Source organism: Hemiscyllium ocellatum, chromosome 31 (assembly GCF_020745735.1).
Source record: "Hemiscyllium ocellatum isolate sHemOce1 chromosome 31, sHemOce1.pat.X.cur, whole genome shotgun sequence".
NCBI classification, from domain to species: domain Eukaryota; kingdom Metazoa; phylum Chordata; class Chondrichthyes; order Orectolobiformes; family Hemiscylliidae; genus Hemiscyllium; species Hemiscyllium ocellatum.
The window spans coordinates 836347-853978 of record NC_083431.1 but is presented as its reverse complement, the minus strand read 5'-3'; the positions used below and the strand labels follow the sequence as shown (position 1 = coordinate 853978).

At 40.6% G+C, this 17632-nt stretch overlaps 1 protein-coding gene across 1 annotated transcript in view; it reads left to right on the top strand.

Moving 5' to 3' along the window:
* pigl (phosphatidylinositol glycan anchor biosynthesis, class L) overlaps positions 1-17632 on the top strand; it is a 90432-nt gene that overhangs the window by 55714 nt on the left and 17086 nt on the right. Inside the window, exons 3-4 of the mRNA XM_060848116.1 lie at positions 3045-3135; positions 15418-15485. Of these exons, the coding sequence (XP_060704099.1) occupies positions 3045-3135; positions 15418-15485 (159 nt within the window). The remainder of the gene's footprint in view (positions 1-3044; positions 3136-15417; positions 15486-17632) is intronic.

The following is a 17632-nucleotide window of genomic DNA, read 5'->3' as shown; positions in this document are numbered from 1 at the left end:
AGCTAATGTGGTGCCACTATTTTAGAAAGGTGGTAAGGAAAAGCCAGGGAACAGTAGACAGTGAGCCTGACATCAGTGTTGGGCAAGTTGTTGGATGGAATCCTGAGGATAGGATTTATATGTATTTGGAAAGACAAGGACTGATTAGGGATAGACAACATGGCTTTATGCATGGGAAATCATGTCTCACAAACTTGATTGAGTTTTTTGAAGTAAGGAAAGGATTAATGAATGCAGAGCAGTGGGTGTGATCTGTATGGACTTCAGTAAGGCATTCAACTGGGTTCCTCATGGTCGACTGGTTAGCAAAGTTACATCACATGAGATACAGGAGAACTAGCTGTTTGGATTCAGAATTGGCTTGAAGGTAGAAGACAGAAGGTGGTGGTGGAGGCTTGCTTTTCAGATTGGAGACCTGTAACCAGTGGTTTGCCACAAGGATCTGTGCTGGGTCCACTGCTTTTCATCATTTATATAAATGATGTGCATGTGAACATAGGAGATATGGTTAGTAAGTTTGCAGGTGACACCAAAATTGGTGGGGTAGTGGACAGCGAAGAAGGTTACCTCAGAATAGAACAGGATTTTGTTAAGATGGGCCAATGGGCCGGGAAGTGGCAGATGGAGATTAATTTAGGTAAATGTGAGGTACTGCATTTTGGAAAGGCAAATCAGGGCAAGATTTATACCCTTAATGTTAAGGTCCTGGGGATTTTTAATGAACAAAGAGACCTTGGAATTCAGGGTTCATAGTTCCTTGAAAGTGGAGTCGCTGGTGGATACGACAGTTTGGTATGCTTGCCTTTATTGGTCAGTGTGTTGAGTATAGCAGTTGAGTGGTCATGTTGCAGCTGTACAGGTCATTGGTTAGGCTACATTTGAAATACTGTGAATTCTGGTCTCCCCGCTTTAGGAAGGATGTTGTAAAACTTGAAAGGGTTCAGAAAAGGTTTACATTTATAGCAAATGATTACAGTGTCATGCAACTGAAATGATATGTTGAACAAACCTGAATAATCCAGGTTTGTTCAATATATCATTTCATTTGCATGACATTGTAATCTTTTGCTATAAATTGTGTGTGTTATGGTCTTATGCTCCATACCCACCTGATGAAGGAGCAACACTGAAAGCTAGTGCTTCAAATAAACCTGCTGGACTAAAACCTGGTTTTGTGTGATTTTCAACTTTGTCCACTTATGTTCAGGCATTTCTCCAGATAAGAGGAAGATTTCACTTCATTTTCAGAGGAGAGCTTGCTTTTAATTATTTGTGCAATTAAATAAATGATTATGGCAGCAGATTATTCTGAACAATTGGAAGTGATGGGTTTAGCAGTTCTAATCTCTTATTTCCATGTAAACTCTTAAGGACTTAACGGACATGGTTCAAAATATTTCTGAAAAGCTTGCAAACAGTTTTGAAGCCAGGCTTAAGACAGAAATGGCTCTCTTTTTATAATCTTCATGCTGTCTGCATCTCCTGATAACCTGCTTAATTGGTCACGTTTCTGAAGCGCTATTCCTTACTGCAGCATCAAATAGTTACCTGAGGGCATTGCACCCAAAGGAAAATCTGATTTCTACAGTGTTCTTACTCATACAGTTCATTTAATCAGCCTTACAGTTCTTAATGGATAAAATGTTGTTGAGATTTGGTAGTTTGAAGTTTCATGAGCTTCAAGCTGTTGCCTGTAGCAATTTCATTTTGAACTCACATGACCTGTGTCTGTCCAAACTGGTTTAGGGCTGCCTCATTGCACCTTTGGTCTTTTTGCAAAGTCTGCCATCTCAGCTACTGTCAGTTACCAATTTTTTGACAATTAATGATACTAAAGAAATGTCCAGCCTTTTTAGTTAGTCACTTCCTGATGCCAGTAGGTCACTACCCCTGTGCCTATGTGACACTGGTCACAGTCCCTGGCCCTGTGTAACACCGGTCACCATCCATGCGCTTGTGTGCTGCCAGCCACTGTCGCTGCGCCTGTATAACGCAGGTCACTGTCCTTGAGCATGATATGTTTGCATTCGTGAATGACAGGTTACTAATTAGGAAAAATTATTTGAACATGAGACTTTTCTCTGTAAACTTTAAATATTAAGGTATGATGTATTCAAGATGGGATGGATTTAATGGAGTTCATAGTGATGATTGTTCCACTAATATACTGAAAAAGTACAAATCTATTCCTTAGCTACCAAGCTCTGCCCTCTCCCTGGGTTGTCTGAGGCTGAACCAAACCATTCGTAAACTCAATGTTGGTTTAAACTCTTGTGATAAGCTTCTGACTACATTTCAACACCATCAACAAATTGCATAATTTTGTTTGCATTGCATCACTTGTCTTCATGTCTGCCACTGCTCATTTGCTGTAGTAACCAATAACCTTTGCCTTTGTTATCTCTAGACTAAACTAATGCACTCCTGGCTAGATCCTATCTTCCACCCTAATAACCTTCATCATCTGAACAATGACCAATGTCAAACAGGCACAGAGACGACAACTGACTGGCAGCAAAAAGTGACTAAAAAAGCTGGAGATTTCTCTAGTCTCATTGATTGTCAAACTGATGTAACTGGTAACTGACAATGGCTGAGAAGGCAAATTTTGCAAAGAAACCAAAGATGCAATGAAGCAGGCCTAAACCAGTTTGGACAGATACAGGTCATGTGAGTTCAAAGAGATGAAGAGATGCTGCTTGCATCCTATTTCCTAGATATGCCTTCTGTGTCTCCTGATCTACATTGACTCCAGTTCCTTTTTAAACTTCTTTTCCTTATTTTCAAATCCCTCTATTTCTATGACTCTTAGCCTTTGAGGTGTAGTTTGATGGAATCTTTCTGCAGATAAATTTTCTTGAAGGAAGAATCCATAATTGCTAGTAATCTTTATATTAAAATATAAGTGGAGAGTGAGCCAAAGTTCAGTTAGACAAATTCAATGTGGAGGGATGTTTTCCCATAAGTTGATGGAATGAATATGCTTTGTGACTTATCATTCTTTATAATTTGAACTAATTTATGTCCTTATTTATTTTCCCTAGAGATCTTGCAGACAATCCAGAACTACAGTGGGACCCAGAGCTCATTGCAAAGCTTATCCTCAGATACATACAGATACATCACATCAGCTTGGTGAGTCCGAATTCTGCCTGTTCCCTCCTGTCACTTTGATTCCATTGATCAAAGAGCAGATTTGACCTCTGGGAGGAATGCAGAGAGAATATTTTCTACTTATACAGATACTTCTTGATTTTTCATCTTGGGATTCTTATTATTCAGCTGAGAATATTTGGTTATACATCAAATCACAACATTATCACAATGTTATGACCAAGACTGGAGGAGTGCACGGGCACTCAACCACCCTATTCACAACATAAAATAAAAATACCTTTTCCAGTTACCTAGATTACCAATTAAATATGTTATTGTTAGGTTCTTTTTCTTGAGGTTCTTAGATACTTGATGCAACTGCAATATGCCAAGTTCTGTGTACAGCCAAAATTTATTAAGCAAGTATAAGCTTTGGAGGATCACTTAACACTTTTTGCGACGCTTGTGGAGCGTGTCAAGTGAAGCTCTCTGATCTCCCTTTTATACAGGGTTTGACATCACGGTCATTCATGCATGCAAGATATAACTCCTGCCATTCCTCAATAGTCACATTCACCCAAAAACAAAGTAATTAGATTATTTTTAGAAACAATGTGTGATTGGATTGTTGCTTACAACAATGTGTGGTTAGGTTATTCCTTAAAACATTTAAAGTATTTATAGAGTATGATTAGATTGTCACATTCTACCTGCAAGACAAAAAAACACACCTCCCAGGATATCCAATTTCTTACACATCAGCAAAATGAATTAACCCTTTGACATCTCATTTCCTCCTTTTATCATTCCATGATAACCAACTAAAAGGCGCTACCAGCTTATTCATAAGAACCTGACAGCCAGTATTTAAGCAAGTTATTGATACACAACACACAATGATAACAACAATAGTCCATGCAATAGATAGGATCCCCAGGATCCTCCTGCGTGGAAAAAATGTGTTCACCAGTAAAGTTCTTAAATCCATAGTCCTTAGTGATCACTCCACCCCCTCCAAGATGAGTGAAAATGAGCCAGTTATCCAAAATCTCCTTCAGTAGACTCCAACCTGAAAACAGAATCCAGTCTGTCCTTGCACACAGTCCATGGAGAAATCTGAATTCTTGAGTAAGGGCAGTTATATATTTAACAAAACTGACGAGACTTCTATCCTTGTGGAGATGCTTCAGATGGAGGGTACCAGTGCATCTTAAGTATGAAGTGCAACAGCTGCAGCAAGCAGGGTAGGTAAACGCAGCATTCTTTCCTGCTTCTGCTCCCACTTTGCTGTCAAATGTAACAAAGCCACCTGGCTGTTTTGATGTTAGCTTAATCGGTGAACCTTCATATCACTTAAATGTTCGAAGGAGAAGGTAAAGCTCATATGGTTTAAAATCCATAGGAAGGCCACTGACAAAAAGCGTATGGACCTCCTCCTCATCATTGTTAGCTTCTTCACTTTTCACACTCATGACTGGGGAGCTGATTGAATCCGTTGGATCAGGTTGTGGAGAGGCGGGCGGTGGTCTGAAGCATGCTTTACCTGTGAATGGAGAAACTCTAGAGAAGATGTTAGCTGCTGAAAGTACCTTTGCATTTCCTTTCTCATTCCTTCCTTGCCAAGATGGGTATCAGTATGAAGACAGTTCCACATTTAACTATTCTAAATTGTCTGCATATTTCAACATTCTCAGTCGTCTTGAAGTCTGTTACTTTGTTCACTATTTATGACATTATCAAGTTTTATATAATCCTTAAGCTTCTAAATTGTGCTGCCTAAACAATTTAGTCTTTTATAAACAATAATAAATGGTCCTAAAATCAAACCCTCTGGGACCCCATTCAGGTCCTTCAAAAATTATTTTCTTTTAACAAATTAATACTTGGTTAATGTGAAAGCTGTTAGGTAAAGTATTTCACAGTTCCTGATTCCTAACTAAATTTTTTCTTTAACTTTATTGACTTTATGCTTAGTTGTAATAAAGTTTAATTTCAAGTCTTCTACTTTCCTGATCACGAAAGCAAGGCATTACCAGTAGTATTCACATTGAAATCTTTCCTTGAAGTTTAATTTTTTTGCTGCTGTATCTACGAGTCAATCTTTAAACAGTCCTGCCAGCTGAGAATCATTCAAATAGAACCATTGGCCATTGCTAGACTCATTGCATTGTGTCCTGTCCAAAATTACAGTAAGCACTATACTAGTTAAGTTCTTGTGTCCTCTCACACACAAGGATCTCTAATTCTAAAATGTTGAAAATAGTTGATAGAAATAATATGTTTTACATAAAATATGAAATCAATACACAAATATTTCAATGTTTTTGTTACCAAAATAATAGCTAGTAGTATTGTGTAAACTTATAAAAAATGGGAATGAGTAGTCACTTAACAAAACAAAGCAACGTATGAATATTTTCTAAACAGCTGCAATTTAAGTTAACATCTATGAACTGAAACTTAAAATGACAATAAAAACAGAATAAAATTAAATTTTCCAGGTTTTATTAGCATTGGTAACAAAACATCAGGTATACACACTTGGCCAACTGGAGTGACCCAGAGGCTTTGACGCAAAATGCGAATACCCATGCGTCTTCCATATTTGTTATCTGGGTAGGGGCATCCCCCTGTAAACGCTGCACAGTGACAATGTCTGGTATGCCTGTTGTTTTTGAGGCAAGTGATCTATTTAGTGCCTGCTGGCTCACAGAGGGCAGCATATTTGATTACGGTCAATTGCTTGGGGAGGAGGATGGCTTTGAGGAGATTTTGGACATATAGTGAGTCCTGAATTGATGTCACTGAGAAGGTCAGAAATCCACATTGTGACCATAGTTAGTAGTCTGTGTCATTATTTTGAAACATTAGCAGACCAGACATGTCACGAGGTACCTCTATTTTATTCCCGCTTGATAGTTCAGCTTGGCGTTTCAACACTGATTCCTTATTTTGTCGATCCTTGCTCAATTTTTCCTGTTTTCCTTTATTCATATCATAGTCCTCACACGGACTTTTAGGGTTCCCTTTCAAGTTTGACAAAATCCTTCCCATTGGAAGGAGACCAAGACTTAGGGTTTCTCTCACTATCACACACTCTAATCCCTCTTTGACATGCATTATTCTCCTAGCTGGCCTGTATAGATTTGTTCGTTATTTCCTCAGCAGTCTTTCTCCATGTGGATATTAAAGTTTTCTATTTAGTCACATCACACAAACTTGATTGAGTTTTTTGAAGAGGATTGATAAGTGCAGAGTGGGGGATGTGATCTATTTGGCCTTCAGTAAGGCGTTCAACAAGGTTCCCCATGGGAGACTGGTTAGCAAGGTTAGATCTCATGGAATTCTGGATTAGTGGTGCTGGAAGAGCACAGCAGTTCAGGCAGCATCCAAGGTGCAGCGAAATCGACGTTTCGGGCAAAAGCCCTTCATCAGGGCTTTTGCCCGAAACGTCAATTTCGCTGCACCTTGGATGCTGCCTGAACTGCTGTGCTCTTCCAGCACCACTAATCCAGAATCTGGTTTCCAGCATCTGCAGTCATCGTTTTTATTTCGTAGATCTCATGGAATACTAGCCATTTGGATACGGAACTGGCTCAAAGGTAGAAGATGAAGAGTGGTGGTGGAGGGTTGTTTTTCAGACTGGAGGCCTGTGACCAGTGGAATGTCACAAGGATCGCTGCTGGGTCCACTACTTTTTGTCATTTTATATAAATGATTTGGTTGTGAGCAATGGGAGGTATAGTTAGTAAGATTGCAGATGACACCGAAATTGGAGGTGTAGTAGACAGCAAAGAAGGTTACCTCAGATTACAACAGGATCTTGATCAGATTTGCCAATAGGCGGAGAAGTGGCAGGTGGAGCTGCATTTTGGGAAAGCAAACCTTAGCAGAACTTATACACTTAATGGTGAGGTCTTGGGAGTGTTGCTGAACAAAGAGACCTTGGAGTGCAGGTTCATAACTCCTTGAAAGTGGAGTCGCAGGTAGATACGATAGTAAAGAGGGTGTTTGGTATGCTTTCCTTTATTGGTCAGAGTATTGAGTACAGGAGTTGGACGTCATGTTACGGCTGTACAGGACATTGGTTAGGCCATTGTTGGAATATTGCGTGCGATTCTGGTCTCCTTCCTGTCAGAAGGATGTTGTGAAACTTGAAAGGGTTCAGAAAAGATTTACAAGGATGTTGCCAGGGTTGGAGGATTTGAGTTATAGAAGCTGAATAGGCTGGGGCTGTTTTCCCTGGAGCGTCAGAGACTGAGGGGTGACCTTATAGAGGTTTATAAAATCATGAGGGGCATGGATAGGATAAATGGACAAAGTCCTTTCCCTGGGATGGGGGAGTCTAGAACTAGAGGGCATAGGTTTAGGGTGAGAGGGGAAAGATATAAAAGAGACCAAAGGGGCAACTTTTCACCTCAAGTGTGGTATGTGCATGGAATGAGGAAGGGTTTGGGGGGATGTGGGCCAGGTGCTGGCAGGTTGGACTAGATTGGCTTGGGATATCTGGTTGGCATGGACGAGTTGAACTGAAGGGTCTGTTTCTGTGCTGTACATCTCTATGACTCTAGTCCCCCTTATTACATTTCGAAATTGCCTCTTCTGCTTTTAAACATTTACCTATACCCAAGTTCCTCCCAGGGGCCAAATTTCATTTCCCAATGCCTGAATTGTTCTTCATTTTGCTTGTCATTCTGGCATAACCGATCCGAAGGGTTTCCGACACCCAACTTATCCCAACATCTGTTCCATTTTTAAAGTCTCAACTTCCTAACTTATCTTGTGTCCTCAGTCTTCACACCCACTTTAGGGTCCTGACCTTGGCATGGGGGATTTCCCCTCTTAATAACCAGTCTAAAGCAGAGTGATTGAGACAGACACAATAGTTATCCTTTATCTTATATACTTTGTTCCTGGACTTCAAACCTCACTATTAGCTGACTCTAAGCTCTCAATTCCAGGGGGTGTGTAACCTCCCTTTCCAAGAACTTATGGTTCTGACGACTTAAACCTCTGAATTTGAGGGGGACTCTAAACTCCCTTTCCATGGGGCTTCTAACCTCCCTTTTCTAGAATTTATGGTTCTGAAAATGAATTCGTTGGTGTACAAGTGTGTAAGTTACCTCAGAGATTCTGTCACTACAGAGTTCTCGGGGACGAGATGTTGACTGAGTGATAGGTTAAGGAAAGAGAGAGATCAAGGTAAATCTTACCTGGTGGGCCCATCTGACTCATATTATCATCATGCAGACAAACACAAACTCAGTCTGTCTGGAAGCTTTAGATGTTGGAATCCCGCCGCTGTCACCGAATGTTAGGTTCTTTTTCTTGAGATTCTTACACACTTAACTGCAATATACCAACACGTGTGAACAGCCAAAACTTATTAAGCAAGTACAAGCTGTTGGAGGATCATTTAACACTCTTCGTGATGCTTGCAGAGTGTGTCAAGTGAGGCTCTCTGAACAAGGAAACAGTCCTCCCCTTTATACAGGGTTTGACATCACAGTCAGTCATGCACACAAGACACAACCCCCTGCCATTCTCCCATAGACACATGCTACCCAAAAACAAAGTAATTAAATTATTTCCAGAAACAATGTGTGATTAGGTAATTCCTTAAAACAGTGTGTGATTAGGTAATTCCTTAAAACAGTATTTACAGAGTATGATTAGATTGTCCCATCCTACTTTCAAGACAGAAAAACACCCCCACAGAACACGCAATTTCTTACATTTCAGCAGAACAAATTAAGCTTTCAACATCTCATTATCTCTATCAGGTTTTAAACAACCAAAATCTACCAGTCATATTTCTTAAGAAACACAATTATAGGATTATTGTCAAACAAAACTTATTTAATTAAGATGATATAATTGATTAACATGCACAATCAGTAATATAGAAGTATAAGTGCTTATTCCTCTAAATATCTAGATAAAAAGAAACAGAGTTCTCTGCAGTCATCGGACCTCTTAAAAGAAAATCACCTTGGCCAGTAAGTTATTGCTAAAAGCAATAGGGTAAACCTTAAAGTGTTTCAGAATGTTACTCTGATGTTCTGGCAACTGTGGCCAAGTCACTAATCCACACACATTTATGTCTGAAGTCTCGTAGACATGGTTTGCTCAGGAAATAGAATCTTGAGAAGTTCTTTCAGTCACTCTCTTAAGCTAACATATATGTTTGACCGTGAACTAATGTAGGGAGATTTCTTTTCAGAAATGGGAGAGATAAGCTTGGTAACTTGTTCTGAGCAAATTTTCCTCAAACTCAGTTTGTTGTTAGCAGATTTTACTCCAACTAAACTAGGACCTGTTCAAGTCTCTGTTCAAAAACAGCCAGCAGCGAGGTCTACAGTAAACAAGTAGTTATCATCAGTCATGTGATTCTGGGAGGTCTTTTTTAAAGAAACTCCAGTGTCAAAGATGAACTTTCCATGATTTCTAAGAGAGTCCACTTTAAGTATGTTCGCAAAACTTGAAATTAATTTCCTTTTTTCCACAGTTTTTCAAAGCTTTAGTCTCCAATCAATGCCAAATATACATATCATCAATGTTTCATTGCACAGAAGGAAGCATTCAGCCTGATGAGTCTATCGGAATTCTCTACCAGAGTAATTCACCAGTGCCATTCCCCCATAACTTTGCAGATTTTTGTCATTTGTTAATTATCGAAACTCCTTTTCGAAGCCTTGAGTTACTCAGTTTTCACCACAGTCTCAGACAGACCATCTTGCTGCACGTGCTGCATAAAGTGTAACTGACTCACCTCTCCTCACATGCCCTCTCACCCCACCCATTTTGATCTGTCTCTGTTTATTTCCCATTCTGACTGTTTTGTCTTTCCGTCCCATGCTCTGTTCCCCCTGCTATCTTTCTCCCTTAAATTACCATTCACTTCTGTATTTCTCCTGCTGCCTCACCTTTTCTGACTCTCTGAATTCCTATAGCCTCTTCCTGCTCCTACCTAGGAATGGAAATGGAGGAACCCAGGATGCTGGCCATCAGGTATGATTCACTGTATAAGTTTAGGGCTGTTGCTTGCCTAATTTCTTGCCTAATTTGGCAATTCTTCCAAATTTAGAGCAAGTTCACCGTTGTGACTGAGGAAGATGTTTGCAGTGTATATAAGCAGGATGTGCCTCTTGTTCCTGTTTTTCTGTCCTCATTCTGTCACTGTCTCTCACCCTCTCCGCCCAATCCTCACCCTCCATTCTGTCACTGTCTCTCACCCTCTCCGCCCAATCCTCACCCTCCATCCTGTCACTGTCTCTCACCCTCTCCGCCCAATCCTCACCCTCCATTCTGTCACTGTCTCTCACCCTCTCCGCCCAATCCTCACCCTCTATCCTGCAATATCGCAGTAGAATCCCATGTGATGTTTCTGTGCTGCTGTTATTTTTCAGAGCATTGATCCAGGTGTTTCATCACCACAGATGTCAATAAGCTCATAGATGAGATTTGCAGAGCTGGTTTGAGTCTGGAGTCCACAATAAAGAAGCAGCAGATGTATCCACATTATTTTCATTGTGTGGAATACACAAACGTGTATGTAATGATTCTGTTTGTGTATCGTGAATGTATGCAGTGATAAAGAGTTGGGAGGACTTCAGATTTAATAGCACATCTCAATGTGACTTTTCATCTTCTGTTGTAAAATTATATGGTTAAAATTGGAAGAGCTAATAGATCTCAGACACTAGTTGCATAATTCTTGCTTCATCTCACGTTGTTGAAGGTCTTTTGACTAATCTCTGAACACTGATCTTATGGAACCTGGCTAGAACTTCTTCCATTTTCCACTAGGTAATAATTTTCTGTAGGGTCTCTGAAGCTCACTGAATCATACAGCAGTTAGGTGATCACTTGGACCATCTTGCTTTGTCAAGTCTTTGAAAGAGCTTTAGTGCCTCTTACTACATGTTCTTCCTGAAATAGACTTTAACTCACTGGAGCTAAAGACTAACTCCCAGCAGATAGATTCAATGAATATGTTTCTGGCAATGCACTTGTAGTGTGAGAAGAAATTTTACGTACGAAGCTCAACATATCACAGTTTATTCCTCGGGTGAAATGCTTCGGAATTGCTAGCACTGAGTCAGAGCTGCATTGCTGCTGATCATAAAAGATTTACAAGTAATTTAAAAAGTATAAAGCAACTAAAGTGAGCATTAGTCATCATCTCATGAGGATTCTGAAAACTAAGAGGCTCGAAGATGTTTTGTGCAGACTTTTGTGCCTATCCACAATGGAGGCACAAACAATATATCAGAAATATATGTATATCAATAGGTGAAAAAGGAGGCGGAGAGGGTTCAGAAAAGATTTAACAGGATGTTGCTGGAAATGGAAGGTTTGAGTTTGTTAAGACAAGGCAGTGAACCCTTCTGTTAATTAAACCAAATACCCAGAAACGCACACCTCACCTCGGAATCTGTTAAAATATGAGTGAGAGAGAACTCCTAAATACCACTATTTAAAGAAAATAATATAAATTTTTTTTTTAACTCTAAAAGTGAACATTAAACAACAACTATTCAACACTCTAAGCCCCATTTTCTCTTAACTGCTTCTTACCTGCCTCCAACTCTATAACAATATGCTGTTCTAATAAGGCACTTATGTTGTCTTTGGTGTCTCTCTTCTTCCGGCTGAAGATTTCCCTGGGTCTTTTTTTTCTTTTTACTGTGAGTATGCTTCATCTGAAAAGGTACCTTTGATAGAGAGCATTTCCTAATTTCTTTGGTCTCTCTCAATAGCCATTGCTCCCTCTCCAATTTTCAAAATGCCTGCTTTTTTTATACTCCTAACATCAGATTGTCTCATTGGTTCAATGTTGGCAAAACAATAAATTCAAACTCGATTGGGTTTTAGTATATTGGGGCATAATTTAAACTGGTTAAATTTGAATTGTCGTCAAAACAATAACCAATTCAAGTATCCGTTTCACAGCCAAATGTTACTTATTTCTAATTTTCCAGTACACTCTGAGAATACCTTCACACACAGGTGCTTGTAATCTCTCAGTTCAGAATTGCATTCACTCTCTTAAAGGTACAGTACACACGTTCAACTTCATAAGAAGTTATAGGAAGACGCTGGATAGGCTGGGACTTTTTAAAATCAGAACTTAGGAGGTTGAGGTGTGATCTGATAGAGGTTTATAAAATCATGAGGAGTATAATTAAGATTAAAGGCAGGTGTCTTTTCCCTAAAGTAGAGGATTTCAAAATTAGGGGACATATTTTTAAGGCAAAAGAAGAAAGATTTTAAAAAAGACATGAGGGGCAATTTATTTTACACAGAGAATGGTTCATAAATGGAAGGAACTTCCAGAGGAAGTGGTGAATGTGGGTACAGTTACAGCGTTTAAAAGACGCTTAAGTACATGAATAAGAAATGTTTGGAGGGATATGGGCCAAGCACAGGCAGGTGGGATTTGGGATCCCATAATTTGAGATTATGGTCTGGACTGGTTGGACCAAAGGGTCTGTTTCCATGTTGTTTAACACTTTGACTTTATGAGCTTAAAACAATTACAATCCCCCTAAAAAAAGATATTGAGAAATCCTTGAATTATTATGGACCTGTTTTAATTAGTTGTTTTACTTTTCCAAAATTGTTTAGAATTCAGGGATAGTTCCATTAGATTGGAAAATTTCACATGTAACTAATTTATTCAAAAAAGGAACAAAGCAACAAGCAGGAAGCTGCAGACCAGTTCACTTAGCACTTCTCAAAGGAAAGATACTAGAAGCTATTATTAAATTTGAAGTTACTAATAGAAAAGTGGAGGTGATATGGGCAAGAAATATAGGGCATTGTAAAGATGACCTTTTTTATATGTAGAGTGATAATGAACTAGAAATTGCAACCCACGAAGGTGGTGGATGTGAAAACAATAGATGATAACAAAAGGAAATTGGATTGACACTTGAAGGAAATAAATCTGAAGAGCCATGAGGGAGTGGGACCGACTGAATTACTACCTGGCCTAAAGCATGGACTCTATGAGCCAAATTACCACCACCTGTTCCATAAGTGACTATATGATTCTATGTCTTTATTAATGATTTGGAGGAGCCACTGTTGGACTGTGGTGTACAAAGTTAAAAGTCACACACCGGGTTATAGTCCAACAGATTTATTTGGAAACACTAGCTCTCGGAGTGCTGCTCCTTGTATTTCTTATTCAAGGAGCAATGCTCCAAAAGCTAGTGCTTCCAAATAAACCTGTTGGACTATAACTGGGTGTTGTGTGATTTTTAACTGTGTGCACTACACACACACACAGATATTCCTACACACACACGCTCTCACACATACACACGGACACAGATACACACAGATGTGCATACAGTCACCCACACACACCCTTATAGACACACACACTCCCACCCCCTCACAGACTTAAGACACTCTGCACATACACACACACACACACACACACACACACACACGTTCTCACACACATTCTCACTCTCACTACCCCCACCCCAGAAAGACCCACATGCACACACATTTTATGTGGTGAATTTGTACTTGCAGAGTTACATTGCACTTTGCTCAAAAGCTGTATACATTCATGTAGAACTCTGAGCTCAAAACTGCATGATTTTATGTAAAGCACTGTTATCTCACTTTTTAGATTAGAATCAATCTAAACATCAGGTCATAGACAGAGAACACAGGGGTGCTAACACCTTCAACATATTGTCTACCTATCACCATTGTTAACAGCTAACCCGAGAATGCAACTTTAAAAAAAAGGGTTTTGTGATTTACACATGAAAGAAGTGAAACTATTACTATATTCTAACAGATGAATTGCTTAACAGACAATCAATTTTGCAATGTATAATTTCAGTTACATCACACGGCAAATTTTTGCTATACATTCTGTGTTACGATCGAGCCCTCCACAATCACCTGATGAAGGAGCGTTGCTCCGAAAGCTAGTGTGCTTCTAATTAAATCTGTTGGACTATAACCTGGTGTTGTGTGATTTTTTAACTACTAACAGGTTAGATGTGAACAGTCAGAATACCTTGCTATTGCCATCAACAGCTCCCCCATCTGCTGTTTCAGTGTTAGTGCAGTTGCCATTATGTTGGAAAACACACCTGACCATTTTTTGTTAATCTTGCACATTGAAATTTGGAATTTTACCTTTCCCGATGTTGTTTTTTAATTTGTTCATAGGATGCAGACATTGCTGTCTTGGACAGCATTTATTGCCCATCCCTAATTGCTGCAAAGGTGATGGTGAGCTGTTTCCTTGAACCACTGCATTCCTTGTGGTGCAGGTAGACTCACAGTGTCATAAAGGAGGGAGTTATAGGATTCTGACCTAACATAACGTTCGTGGCTAAGCCTCTGAGCAGATTTTAGTGACCCATGATATTGCTCTCCTGTTTCTGATGTTCTGCACACTTTGGTTTGTTGCCATTGATGACTTCATTGCGTAGTGTGGAGAAGGTTATAAAACATCCTACACTTCAAACAGCAGTGGTATCCAATTAAAAATAATGCTTCAACTGTTGCACCATCACTTGCATGTTTAGTGGCATGTGGGATACTGTCATACTTCAAGTCTACATTTATTTAAGATACTGGACAAAGTTATTTCTTGAGCTGGAGATTCTGCAGAACTCAATTCTTGACTCCCCAAAGCTTGGGTGAGTGCAGCTCCAACAACGCTCAAGAAGCTTGACACTAACAGAAAGTGCACTGATATATTTCCAAGTCAGAATGGTGTGTGGCTTAGAGTAGAATGTACAGGTGGTGGTCTTCCTATTCATTGTGCTCTCCTGAATGGTAGAGATTGTAGATTTGGAAGAAGCTGTTAAGAACCTTGTTGTGTTGCTGCAGTGCATCTTTTAAATGATTCGTACTGCTGCTACCAAGCGTTGGTAGTGAACAAAGTGAGGGTGGTACCAATCATGTGGGCTGCTTTGTCCTGGATGGTGTCAAGCTTCTTGAGCGTTGTTGGAGTTGCAACAGTTGGCACTGCTGATTGAAATGTAGGATTTTTTTATAACCTTCTCCACACTATGCAACAAAGTCACCAATGGCAACAAACCAAACTGTGCAGAACATCAGAAACAGCAGAGCAATATCACGGGTCACTGAAATCTGCTCAGAGGCTTAGCCACGAACGTTATGTTTAGCAATAAGCAGCAAAAGAACAATTCTTACTTGAGAGAGCCTTTACCAGGGCAGCACGTTCTTCACTTTGGAGGGAGCAATTTATGGATGGTTTCCTTTCTGTCAGTGGTGATGGGCTGATGGTATGTCTCCTTTGTTCTTCTCGTGCAGGTGTTGACCTTTGATCAAGACGGAGTGAGTGGACATGCCAACCATATTGCTGTTTACTATGCAATCAGGTAAATACCAAACTATGCACCTTTGCAAGAATTCCCACCTTAACTAAGATCCACAATGTCCTTCAGAATCTGTACATTTGCAAATAGATAATGTCTATTAAAAATTGGCAAGACAAGCAATATTGTGAATTTGAATTGGGGATAAAATTGATGCCAATTATGAACAGTGAGACCAAAAACAAAATCTAAAAAGGAAATGGCATCACTTTGGAAAGTAAGAGGAATGATGGTTCTGCAACTACCCTGTTCCTATACATTTAAAGCATGTTGAGACCATAGGTTGGCTGGTCAGAGCTTGACAAGATCTGACTGACCAATCCTCTCACGATCTGCCAAACTATCCAATCTTTACTTCAAATGAAGGTAGTTCCCTCATTCCATGGTAGTGTAGGTGTGGAGAATGCAAATCGATCAAGGTCCCTGATCCTGTTTGCTGTTGAGTGAGACTTACAAAAGAGTTTGCTTCAGTGGCACCAAACACCTTCCAATATCTCAACCAAATAGCTATTGTCCGTATGACAGCCACTCCACATGAATCCCCCATTTCACTATCAAACCCGCTGACAAAGGTGGGACGCTGGTAGTCTGACCTCTATGTCAAAGAGGCCGAGTGTCAGCACTCTGACACCGTATCCTATCTCCCCCTTGACCATGACCCAACTTAAGCCCATAAGGCCAAAATTACTCGCACTGTCCATGACCTAATCACCTCTGGTGATGTCCCCTCCACTTCCTCCAGTGTAATAGTCCCCCAGACCTACACTGCCTGGTTCTACCTGCTCCCCAAATTCCACAAGCCCAACTACCCCAGCTAACCCATCACTGTAGGGAATCTAATCTAATCTAATCTCTGCATGCTCCTGCCCTACCGAACTCATTTCTTCCTATCACGACTCCATCCTCTCCGCCTTGGTCCAGACACTTCCACCTACATCCGCAATACTAACCATGCCCTTCACCTCTTCAGTAACTTCCAGTTTCCCAGACCCAACGTTTTATCTTCATCATTAATGTACAAGCTATATATGCACCCATACCCCTCAAGGACAGCCTTCAGGCCCTCAGCTTCTTCATTTCCAACAGACCCATCCAGTCCCCCTTCACCAATACCCTTCCCCGCCTCGCCGAACTCGTCCTCACCCTCAATTCCTTCAACTCCTCCCATTTCCTCCAAATCCAGGGGATGGTCATGGGCACTCGGATGGGCCCTAGCTACTCTCTGTCAGCTACGTCCAACAGTCCCTCTTCAGTACCTACACAGGAACTGTGCCCTACTTCTTCGCCGTTATATCTATGACTGCATCAGTGCTGCATCCTGCACCCGTGCCGAACTGAAGCAGTTCATCGACTTCACCTGCAACTTCTACCACACCCTTAAATTCACATGGTCTATCTCTGACCTCTCCCTCCCCTTTCTTGACCTCTTCATTTCCATCTCCAGTGACCGTCTACAGACAGATGTTTACTATAAACCCACAGACTCCCATAACTACATGGACTACACCTCCTACCATCCAGTATTCTTCAAAAACTCAATTCCATTTTCCCAATTCCTTCCAAATGCATCTGCTCAGACAAAGAGACGTTCCACTCTCAAGCAACCCAGATGTCCATCTATTTTGAACAACATGCTTTAGCTCCCCCATCATCCAAAAGCCCCACATCGCTCCTCCTTTGTTCCCTGCTCCACTGCTCTAAAGCCTCATCTCCATCCCACCCCCCCCCCCAACACAATAAAGGTAGTGTCCCCCCTGTCCTCACCTTCCATCCACCAGTCTCTGAAACCAATGCATCATCCTTAAACACTTCCGTTAACTCCAACTAGACCCCACTACCAAGAACATCTTCCTCTCCCCTCACTTCCATCCAGGGTCCCAAACAGTCCTGCCAGGTGAGACACAAGTTCATCTGCCTCTCCTACAACCTAGTTGACTATATCTAGTGCCCCCAATGTGGTCTTCTCTACATCAGGGAGACCCAACATAAACTAAGAGCATATTTTACCGAGCATGTCAACCGGACCCACCAGGGCCGACCTGACCTCCCAGTCCCTTCTTATTTTAACTCCCCTTTCCACTCCCTTTCTGACATGACCATTCTGGGCTTCCTCTTTTGCTTCAATGAATCAGACTGCACATTGGAGGAAC